We start from the raw sequence: 12282 nt of genomic DNA, 5'->3' as shown, positions 1-12282 counted from the left end.
ACTTGTCCAGACATTTTAGTTCTTTCACTCTGCCACATGGCCAATAGCTCGTTATAATAGTATCCTATTGACACGTTTTAGGGCAAGTCTACCTCATCGTTTATATGATGGATGTTGTGGGGTTCATGGTATGCGATATGGGTGTCAGGGTCTCTCTACTAGGGTCGACAAACTCAACACAATACTTGATAGAACCACACACTCTTTGAAGGACTTTGTCATGATCGTAGGTGGCTAAAATCCATAAAATTCACAAGGGAGATTACTATGTTTTTTAGCATCTCACATCGGTAGGACTAATCCAACAATTAATCACCATATTGTCAACTTACATGATGAGAAGTCTGTTCATTTTGATGATAAATCCAATGTTTGAAAATGATAGATTTCACTACATAGATGATGATATAGAGGTTGAAAAATAGGCTTAAAAAACTCTTAACCATAATGTTGAAGGTGCAATTGTGAGTCGAGTGTCAATGACATAAAAGTACATTGCATCAACAGTGTTATCGAGGAGGAAAAAAAAAGTGTGTGTGTGTGTGGTGGGGGGGGGAGAGGGGGGTTGGGGTTGATATTGTGAGATTTATGAAAGTGGAGAAACTAAACAAAACATCAACCGAAACTCTATACTCTCACAGAACTCTAGGACTTGTTCTTTTCAATATCATTGAGAATGTGAAAGAAAAATAGTTGACAAATGAGCACTCTTTATTCCCAAAAAAATAAAGTGCATTGATATTTTGGATGTACAGACTGAAACTTAAATGTCTCAAATACGCTTTTAATTTAGTTATACAGTTGATATGTTGGTTACTTTGAACGAACTTAATATTTCATATACAAAAATAACCTATTTTGTAGAGGCCTGTATATATCGTATAAAAAATAACCTATTTTGTAGAGGCCTATATATATCGTAAAAAAACAATTTTCATATTATGATTATAACATTCCCCACTATGTTTTACATAATTATTTCCGGCCCTAACCTTTTGTATTTGTGATAAAGTAACCTTAGAGCATCCACGATGCAAGATGTCTACAAACCGCCACTCAATTGTCATCGTACCAAACATTCACAAAACGTCACATCATCACCTACTTTTACAGTTAATTTGTATAAATTAAATAATTTTATAATTTTATAATACATTATTTTTTTATATTTCGTGTATATTTAAATATAGAATATGATTTTAAAATTAAACATAAATTTACAACCGGGTTATTGGAATTGTTTGAAACCCATGCTTGGATTCTAAAATAGCCTCGGGTTTGAAGTCAAGGGTTTGATTCAGGTTTGAAGTTGTGACACCATTTAACAGTTGATGAATTTTGGGTGTTACCATCCATTTTTTTAGAGGATTATGCATAGTATGGTATGTTAAGAAAAATATGGCATGGTTAGTGTCAAGTATGAAACTATGTAGATGACAATATATAGATTTTAAATTTTGAAATATTTATTTGTTTTTAAATCTAGCCATTAACTCATTAAGCATTAGAAATTCAAAATATTAACTTTTTTTTATTAAAAAGGGTTTAATTTTTGCTTGAGGCCCACCTTTATCTTCGTCCAGACAAGGTTTGGATTTGCGGACCTGTGAAATCGTGACTTGACACACATTAGGGCTCATCTGCCACATCAGCATCCGGCTTAGCAGACCTTCAACAGACGAGCGCGCTAGAGTTGCTCTTAGTCTGATCTAACTTGTATTGTTGGGAGTGGAAGCAATTCATACAAGGATTAATGTATCTAATCAAATAAGGGTTCAATAACATTAAATAGATCATGTATCGCACACACCATTTACAATCTTCATATTTAATGGAGGTTGTAGTTAGCCTTCAGGTCCAATGGTGTGGGAACGATTGTTAAGGTTTAGGATCTTAAGATCATAGGTTTGCAACCTGACTCAAGAAGAGTTTTCCCATAGTGATGGGTTTCTTCCTTGATGGTGTTCCTATAGAGGCATACCTGAAACGTCAAAATCAGTATGAACGGTTGACATATTGTCTCTAGAAGGCTAATTAAGTCGGGTATTTGGATAGTTCCAAACCAAATGACGGAGGTTAGCTAGACAGTTATGCCATAACCATACTCATAGCTACTATTAAACACTCTTAATAACTTCCTAGAGACGTTGTGACACCATAAAATACATAATGATAAACCTAATAATGCATTAGTTTACCTATTTTCAACATATACAAGTATCATCAAATATCAAGTCCCAAAATGATAATTTAGGGGAGCATATACATAAATCAAATTTTTGATAGTTATTCAAGAAAGACGTGCTTCAACAAAATTAAATATTTTTGGTCTCTTTGCATTCGATCAAATTCCAGATTGTTTCCACTTTCTTTAACAAATTATTATCCACAGCAGGAACCAGGACATTGCATGTACAAACATCTTTTTTCAGGTGGTCGTACCTGCACTAGCAATTATCATATATAGAAGTACATTAATAGTTCATGATATTTTCCAACACGTGTGACCATTCCCAGACTGGTGACCAAGGTCTAAACCAATCAAATTAGGACAACATAATCACTAAAAACCGAAGCAATGATACCTGTTATATAAATGCAAATGGTATAAACACATATTGGTTGTCAAGACACGTTTTCCTACTGTGAAAACAGTACTCCCAAAGTCCACAAGACAAGAGACCCATGTAAGATCTATGTCGAAGCATGAAATGAATCTGACCTGATCCATGACGATGTTTCCACGGATTTTCGAGATGAACGAACCACGCCTTGATCTTCTTCTCCGGTTGCTTGAGACCTGCAATGGTTTTTCGGGGGTGTGGAGGTGACTGCTAAGAAATCCTGAGGATCTCTTGTTTACAGACACAAAAAAGTGGTGGTGGCTCTTATTGAGCATGACCCCTAATAAGGAGGTGGAGACCTCCTTATATAGAGAGTCTCATGGCCACCATCATGGTACCCTAATGGGCCTAGCCCAGTTAGGGTTACCTCCACAAAACCCCCTCAGCCCAATAACATTGTATTAGTCCATATAATAAAATAAGCCAAACATAATAAATTTAGGGTCGTAAAACAGGGTTTAGTACCATACCCCTACAAGCCCCCCAAGTCCAGCGTTGCTCCTGGGCGCGCAAGCGTCTAGGTGGAGCGCTGGACTTTATGAGGTGTGTTAGGTCATGGGGCGGTTTTTTCCTTTTTCTTTGGCCTTGTCTTTATTGTCTTTGAGTTTTGGGAGGTTTTCCTCATGATGGTGACATGTTGCGGTCCTTATGATAATGATGGTGCCCTGTCATAGATAAGATATAGCACGCATCATAGTAGCGCGAGGCCTGATAAGAGATGGAGCGCGCATCTCGATAATAATGTAACATAACTTGCGCGCGAGGCAGCTTACGAGTTATGAGAATAAATAAAGCCTGCGCGCCAGGCGACTTACGGATCTATAAGAATAATAAAGTCTGCGCGTAAGGCGACTTACGAGCCATAAGAATAATAAGGCTTGCGCGAGTTGCGGCTTACGAGCTATAATAATAATAAAGCTTGCGCGTGAGGCGACTTACGAGCTATAAGAATAATGAAGCCTGCGCGCATGGCGGCTTATGAGCTATAAGAATAATAACAGCTTGCGCGCGAGGCGTCTTATGAGCTATAAGAATAATAACAGCTTGAGCACGTGGCGTCTTACGAGCTATAAGAATAATAACAGCTTGCGCGCGAGGCGTCTTATGAGCTGTATGAATGATAAAGCTTGCGCGCGAGGCGTCTTACGAGCTAAAAGAATAATAACAGCTTGCGCGCGAGGCGTCTTATGAGCTGTATGAATAATAAAGCTTGCGCGCGTGGCGTCTTACGAGCTATATGAATAATAAAGCTTGCGCGCGAGGCGTCTTACGAGCTAAAAGAATAATAACAGCTTGCGCGCGAGGCGTCTTATAAGCTGTATGAATAATAAAGCTTGCGCGCGTGGCGTCTTACGAGCTGTAAGAATAATAACAGCTTGCGCGCAAGGCGTCTTATGAGCTGTATGAATAATAACAGCTTGCGCGCGAGGCGTCTTATGAGCTATAAGAATAATAACAGCTTGCGCACGTGGCGTCTTACGAGCTATAAGAATAATAACAGCTTGCGTGCGAGGCGTCTTATGAGCTGTATGAATAATAAAGCTTGCGCGCGAGGCGTCTTATGAGCTGTATGAATAATAAAGCTTGTGCGCGTGGCGTCTTACGAGCTATAAGAATAATAACAGCTTGCGCGCTTGGCGTCTTATGAGCTGCATGAATAATAAAGCTTGCGCGCGAGGCGTCTTACGAGCTAAAAGAATAATAACAGCTTGCGCGCGAGGCGTCTTATGAGCTATAAGAATAATAACAGCTTGCGCACGTGGCGTCTTACGAGCTATAAGAATAATAACAGCTTGCGCGCGAGGCGTCTTATGAGTTGTACGAATAATAAAGCTTGCGCGCGTGGCGTCTTACGAGCTATAAGAATAATAACAGCTTGCGCGCAAGGCGTCTTATGAGCTGTATGAATAATAAAAGCTTGCGCGCGAGGCGTCTTACGAGCTATAAGAATAATAACAGCTTGCGCGCGAGGCGTCTTATGAGCTGTAACAATAGTGGAGCTTGCGCGTGAGGCGGCTTACGAGCTACTTTATGTCCCGCGCCACGCGCAGATGTTGCATGCGCGTGCGCGTAGACTTTGGTTTTGTGTTATGCGTCACGCGCAGATGTTGCATGCGCGTGCGCGTAGGCTTTATGTCCCGCGCCGCGCGCAGATGTTGCATGCGCGTGCGCGTAGGCTTTATGTCCCGCGCCGCGCGCAGATGTTGCATGCGCGTGCGCGTAGACTGTGATATGTGTGAGCATGTGATGCGTAAGCATGTGTAATATGCGTGAGAATATGTGATGCGTGAGCATATGTGGTGCATGAGCATGTGGTATGAGGATTCCCAACCCTTAAGTTTGGCGCGTGTCCGTATGGGATATTATGAGGATTCCCAACCTTTAAGTTTGGCGCGTAGCCATATGGGATATTATGAGGATTCCCAACCTTTAAGTTTGGCGCGTAGCCATATGGGATATTATGAGGATTCCCAACCTTGAAGTTTGGCGCGTAGCCATATGGGATATTATGAGGATTCCCAACCTTGAAGTTTGGCGCGTAGCCATATGGGATATTATGAGGATTCCCAACCTTGAAGTTTGGCGCGTAGCCATATGGGATATTATGAGGATTCCCAACCTTGAAGTTTGGCGCGTAGCCATATGGGATATTATGAGGATTCCCAACCTTTAAGTTTGGCGCGTAGCCATATGGGATATTATGAGGATTCCCAACCTTGAAGTTTGGCGTGAGGCCTGATGCGCGCATGCACGGCGATGGAGTGGTGACTCGCGAGTGCGCGTGCATGGCGGAGGTCTCTTGCGCAAAACCCACATGGTGGTTTCCGCGGTGGCACATGCACGGCTGCGGAATGAGAATCCGCGGGCGTGCGTACATGGCGGCGGAAGTCTGGTAATTTTTGGATCTGCAATTTAAGAGTTAGACCTGCAATTTTAAACCTAAAATCCAGGTCTGTAATCTAGATCTAGATCTGTAAATCAGATCTGGATAGATCTGAAGCTCGGAGCAGATTTAAAACCATCACAGATCCGGAGACTTGATCATTCGAGTCCGGTAGTTTCTTTTCGCACAGATCTGGAAGCCTCTTTTAGATCTATGGATCTTTTTGAGCTTTAATAGAACAAGCCTTGAAGCCTTTTTCTGTAAACTTCCAGATCTGGGTTTTTCCTGGGAGAGATCTGACAGCCGAGATGAAGATCGAAGGGTAGTTCGTTGCCGTCCCACGGATGGCGCCTATGTCGAAGCATGAAATGAATCTGACCTGATCCATGACGATGTTTCCACGGATTTTCGAGATGAACGAACCACGTCTTGATCTTCTTCTCCGGTTGCTTGAGACCTGCAATGGTTTTTCGGGGGTGTGGAGGTGACTGCTAAGAAATCCTGAGGATCTCTTGTTTACAGACACAAAAAAGTGGTGGTGGCTCTTATTGAGCATGACCCCTAATAAGGAGGTGGAGACCTCCTTATATAGAGAGTCTCATGGCCACCATCATGGTACCCTAATGGGCCTAGCCCAGTTAGGGTTACCTCCACAAAACCCCCTCAGCCCAATAACATTGTATTAGTCCATATAATAAAATAAGCCAAACATAATAAATTTAGGGTCGTAAAACCGGGTTTAGTACCATACCCCTACAATCTACATAGTGAACTCTGAATTCTCCGAAATTAAAGTGTATGTATATTAATCTCAAGAAAATATTTATATTTGTTAATAGTTTTCTAGTTAATGGCCAACTTACAACAGCTTAATTATCAGTTTTTCTAAGTTGGATAATACATCTTTCTACTACTGAACAGAAGAAAGTTTAACTTATTGAAATAACTTGTGGTTTGCACTTAAATGATATAGTTAACCTGGTTGGGTATCAGGCCTCATAAAGTTTCAAACATGCGAAAGAAAAAACCGACATAAAGAGATAATTAATCTAGGAGAAAATATATGAGGCATATAGGAAAATGAAATCCTCATAATACCTTATGTATTATTCGTCAACTGTATGTATACAATGGGAATAAATACAAATAAGTTATGTACACTTTGAGCGCTTAATGAACTAGTGACGTTAATAAGGGGGTTTGGAGAATATATGGAGTTATATGTCATGTAGACGCTAGCGGCGTAAATTAAAGGAGATGAATCGAGATGCCAAAATAAACGATGGGCACGTACCAACTATAAATCTAGCTAGTACAAGAAGTGCATCTCATTTTGGGTGGTCATGGATTGTAGCATCTTCCTCATCTTCCAAATTTAAAATTAGACATATCAAAGGACATGAAAGCTAGATTCAAAAATAGAGACGGGATCACTAGAAAACTAGCATCAAAGGGAGCATAAAAAATATTATTAGACATACATGCATTAAGATACAGAAATGTCTTACATTCCAAAATATCAAAAAGAGAGCTATTCATATGATATTATGATCTAATCTTATATATGATGCAGTTGGCACACATTAGAGAAAATGAGTAATATTGATATGAACAAAGTGCTGACCTAATTGTTGAATTCCCATAAATTTCCATGTATCTGAAAGTTAGTGAACTGATGCATCTGAAGTTAATATAAATTCAGATAGTTAGTAAGGGTATCAGTATACTTGGATGGGTTGAAGATACATTATTACCTCTTGAGGATGTACTCCGGAATGCTGATAATTATACAAGAAAGACGGGTTCCAACCGCTTATGCCTATCGTTGGCGATACTCCTTTGTTTTGTAGCGGCTGTTCGGGTTGGTTTATGATCCATGACCCGAAAGAGTTCACGCCTTGATCCATTGTTAGATCCAAACATGGCTTAAACTTTGAAAATTGATCATCATCACCACTAACACAAGCAAGTTTACTGCTTTTTTCCAATGTCCTCTCTCTTGCCCTTTTTCTTGCCAATTCTCTTGTTTCTTTAGCATCAGGGCGAAGAAGATAAGAACTTTTTCTAGCTCTACTAGTATTTTTCTTCCCCTTTCGGTTGCTATTAGACGAAGACTTTGCGTTTTGATCTCCATCTATATATTCAGACAACAATCCATCTAAAAAGCTGGATTTTCCATGAGGGATGAGTTCTTGAATGTTTGATTTTGCTTTCATAAATAACCACTCAACCGTCTTGCTCGCCTTATCGAACCCAAGCATGTCTTGCAACTTAAAGAACTTCTTACTAACTTCAATGGACAATCGCATTCTTCGATCCCTCGGTCCTTGAGCGGTGTTAATCTTGTTGTTTATGTCCTTCTTTGAAGCTCTCCTCCTTTTACTGCTAGTTTTTGGCTTATTGAAGCCATCATCACCATTGTTGTTGCTTCCTTTTCCCATTGCAAATTGCAAACTAGCCCTAATGTCAGGACTAGCCAACTGTTGATGAACTGAAATATTATTGGCATTGTGATTGCTATGGTCAACAGAAAAGAGATGCTCTTGTTGCAAAAGTTCATTGAAGATAAGACCATCATCTAAGGTAATGTAATTAGGGGAAGGAAGTTGAAATGTGGAATTACACAAAGAAGTACTAGTGAAAGAGGGATACATCTGTTAAAACTTGCTCAAGACAGAAAAAATGGGTGCATATATGAAACTATATGTTGTGTTTGTTGTATGAATGTGTGAGATGAGTTATGGGAAGTGAGTTAAGGTTTTGTTTGTATGGTACGGTCAAAGATTGCAGGCCTTGAATGTGGAAATGAGAAAGAAGATGGAATAGTTTGACGAATTGAAGGTTATTATTCTATGATGACTGATGAATGGATAGGATGAAGGCACATCTTCATGTGATTGATAGCAGCATGTGTTGTGTGTTTATCTTTGTGGCATGTAGGTTAGGGTTGCTTTATGGAACAACATGTCACCTTTTGTTTGTACCTCCCATTATTATTATTATTATTATTATTATTATTATGTTTGCTTACTCGTTATTATTATTTATTTTTGATAAATAAAATAAATATTATGTAATATAAATAAATTAACGTGGAGTTTTAAAATGAGATTTATTATGAACGATTTAAGTTTATTACAAAGGTTTTTAAAATTATAAAGCAATAAAAAATCGGGTTTTGTGAGACTTAGAGTCTCGGTTTTAAGAAAAAATAATATTAATTAGTTGATATTTATAAAGTATAATAAAGGAAAGGAATAATAAAAAAAATATACAAAAACCGGGTCCAGGGGGCTCGAACCCGCACCTGGACCGGTTCCAAGGTGTTACCAGTTCATGCACCAGCCATTGGGCTGGTGTATTTTTTTGTTACTTAAGCCAGTATGTTTAAATATAACCAGAGACTCATCAAACCCAGTTTTATTCATAAACCCTAGAAATTAAAACGTCCAATTCGTTCATGGGTTAGTTAAATTGGTTTAGGGTTAATATTCCAGGGTTAAAAACGAACTGTATGCATGTATCAATTACAAGATATGGTGGCGGATTGACGATGAACGGCGAACTAGGGTTTGTGGCTCGAGCTTGATTGCAAAATCTACTGTAAGATGCTTAGGAGTTAATTTACTTAGGGGTTTAGGTCGCGAGGTAGAGAGGAATGTGTAAGCGAGTTTAATTGAATTATAAGCGTGTTTATATAGAGTTTCATAGACGAGTCAGCCGCGGTTCGTTTTTTTGGTATGTTAGCTGTCAATTGGTAATTGTTTTCTATAATTAGGGTGTCGGTAGGAAGCGATTAAGGTAGGAAATGATCTTTTGTGATCAATTTCGTTTAATATGGCCGAGAATTGAGGAACAAGAAATGGGGGGTTCTTTGGTGTCGGTGTCGTGAAAGGGAGAGGAGGAGAGAAACAAGTTGAATAATAATTGCAATCAGGGTAAGTCTTTGAGGTTGGACGCAAAAATGGATCAATTGTTAGTTTGGGGTAGATATTGCACATGAATTATAGTTAAAATAAAATAAATAAATAAATAAATAAATATGTAAAACAATGAACTTTATTGATAAAATACCCGAACCCGAACCCAGGTCGGGTAAAGGAAACAGAAAACCCGAAATGTTACAGCATTCACTACTTTAGGAAATTTCGTCCCGAAATTAGAAATTAAGTCGTAACGAAGAGGTGCGGGTACTTGGACTCCATTTGGTCTTTACGTTCCCAAGTGAACTCGGGACCACGTTTAGATTCCCAACGAACTTTGACAAACGGAATATGACTACGCTTGGTCTCTTTGCCCATATGATCCACGATTTCAACGGGTTTCTCGATAACACGCATAGATTCATCAACTTGTACTTCATTGAGGGGTATGTGGAGATTCCCCTCGGCTAAGCATTTCTTGAGATTGGAAACATGAAAGTTGGATGAACATTGGAAAGCTCTTCGGGGAGATTGAGACGATACGCAACTTTACCAACCCTTTCAACGATCTCAAACGGGCCAACAAAACGAGGAGATAATTTGTTCCTTTTGCCAAAACGAACTACCCCTTTCCAAGGAGATACTTTGAGGAGAACTCGATCACCAACATTGAACTCGAGAGGTTTACGGCGCTTATCGGCGTAGCTCTTTTGACGGCTACGAGCGGCAATAAGATTTTGGCGAATGAGAGCGATTCGATCGGAAGTTTCTTGAACAAGCTCGGGACTGGTGATTTGCGATTCACCAACCTCGTTCCAACAAATCGGGGAACGAAATTTTCGGCCATAGAGAGCTTCAAAAGGTGCCATGCCAATACTAGTGTGAAAACTATTGTTGTAGGAAAACTCTACAAGTGGCAAGTGAGTATCCCAATTCCCACCAAAGTCTAGTATGCAAGAACGGGGCATATCTTCGAGATTTTGGATCAATCTCTCGGATTGACCATCGGTTTGCGGGTGATAAGCGGTGCTTAAATCAATACAGGTACCCAAGGCGGTTTGCAACGATCTCCAAAAATGAGAGGTAAACCGACCATCACGATCAGAAATAATGGCCAAAGGCGTTCCATGGTGGCAAATGATGTACTTGACATAGAGTCGGGCTAATTCGCTTACGGAGGATTTTTCTCGAAACGGTATGAAGTAAGCTGACTTGGTCAAACGATCGACAATCACCCAAATACTATCATTGCGGCTTTGAGTAGTGGGTAGTTTGGTAACGAAATCCATGGCTATGTCTTCCCATTTCCAAACGGGGATCGGAGGTTGCTCGAGAAAACCAAACGGTTTTTGATGCTCGTCTTTAACCTTAGAGAAAGTGAGGCATTTAGATACATACACCGCAATATCTTTCTTCATTCCCGGCCACCAAAACATGGTATGAAGATCGGCATACATTTTATCCGCACCGGGATGAATAGAGTATCGTGACTTATGAGCTTCATTGAGGATAAACATGCGAAAACCGTCACGATCGGGAACCCATAAAGGGTCCAAATAATAGAGTAAGCCATTACGTTTGGTTTCAAGTTGGAGTTCGTGTAAGTTACCCTCGGTGACGGAGACGTGTTGTGCGTCGAAGATGCGGTATTGGAGGCCAGATTGGATGGTGGCACAATGGAGAAAGACGGATTTAACATGACTCTTACGACTAAGAGCATCGGCCACGACATTCACTTTTCCGGGGTGGTAGCGAATTTCACAATCATAATCACTTAATAATTCGGCCCATCATCTTTGTCTCATATTGAGGTCCTTTTGGTCGAAAATGTGTTGTAAACTTTTATGGTCGGTGAAGACCAAACATTTCGTGCCGTAAAGGTAGTGTCTCCTAATTTTCAAGGCAAACACGACCGCACCAAGTTCGAGGTCGTGCGTCATGTAATTTTTCTCGTGTACCTTGAGTTGACGCGAAGCGTAAGCAATGACCTTGTCTCGTTGCATAAGAAAGACCTTGAATAGAAGCGTCACAAAAGACAACAAAATCGTCGTTGCCCTTGGTAAGAGCAAGGATTGGAGCATTGCAAAGCATGTCCTTAAGAGTTTGAAACGCTTCCTCTTGATCAGAACCCCAATCGTAAACTTTCCCTTTGTGGGTTAATGCAGTAAGGGGTGAAGCAATCTTCGAAAAGTTGCGGATAAAACGACGGTAATACCCCGCTAAACCAAGAAATGAACAAACCTCCGTTGGAGAGGACGGGGTCGCCCAATTTTTAACGGCCTCAATTTTAGCGGGATCAATGTGAATACCCTTGTCGTTAACGATGTGGCCCAAGAATTGAACTTGCTTTAGCCAAAATTCACATTTGGAGAACTTAGCATAAATTTGTTCTTTTCGTAACAAGTCGAGAATGACGCGCAAATGGTCTTTGTGCTCGGTCTCAGATTTAGAGTATATCAAGATATCGTCGATGAAAACAATCACAAACTTGTCGAGGTAGGGTTTACAAACACAATTCATAAGGTCCATGAAAACAGCGGGAGCATTAGTCAACCCAAAAGGCATAACTCGGAACTCAAAGTGGCCATAACGGGTACTGAAGGCAGTCTTGGGTATATCATCTTCGTGGACACGGAGTTGGTGATAACCCGAACGGAGATCAATCTTAGAGAAAGATGCGGCTCCTTGGAGTTGATCGAAAAGATCATCGGTACGTGGAAGGGGATAACGATTCTTGATAGTAAGCTTGTCCTTGAGTTCTTTGAGGTGTTTGGACTTGAGCAGTTGAAGCTTGAGAGGTTGGAGCTTGATAGGCTTGCATGACCATGGGTTGATCTTGAAGAGGTGGAGG

General features: G+C 40.3%; 1 protein-coding gene across 1 annotated transcript; it reads right to left on the bottom strand.

Moving 5' to 3' along the window:
* Window positions 1–6705: 6705 nt before the first annotated feature.
* On the bottom strand, window positions 6706–8162 carry LOC143602414 (uncharacterized). The gene is made up of 2 exons (XM_077079528.1): window positions 7263–8162; window positions 6706–7189 (listed from the first exon to the last, which is right to left on the bottom strand). Exons 1-2 carry the CDS (start codon window positions 8160–8162, stop codon window positions 7133–7135), a joined length of 957 nt encoding a protein of 318 aa, XP_076935643.1. The 3' UTR covers window positions 6706–7132.
* Window positions 8163–12282: the final 4120 nt, after the last annotated feature.

This window comes from Bidens hawaiensis, unplaced genomic scaffold, assembly GCF_021521415.1.
Source record: "Bidens hawaiensis isolate Kalapana, Puna unplaced genomic scaffold, B.hawaiensis_p1.1 tig00058897_1, whole genome shotgun sequence".
Lineage (NCBI taxonomy): Eukaryota > Viridiplantae > Streptophyta > Magnoliopsida > Asterales > Asteraceae > Bidens > Bidens hawaiensis.
The sequence above is the reverse complement of the archived record's forward strand: the minus strand, read 5'-3'. Positions and strand labels throughout refer to the sequence as shown.

Bases quoted from the DNA above. Each gene is read 5' to 3' on its own strand.
- LOC143602414 (XM_077079528.1), bottom strand. From the start codon at position 8,162: ATGTATCCCTCTTTCACTAGTACTTCTTTGTGTAATTCCACATTTCAA. The intron at 7,190-7,262 runs GTAATAATGTAT...TATTAACTTCAG, and splicing joins CCGGAGTACATCCTCAAGAG to ATGCATCAGTTCACTAACTT.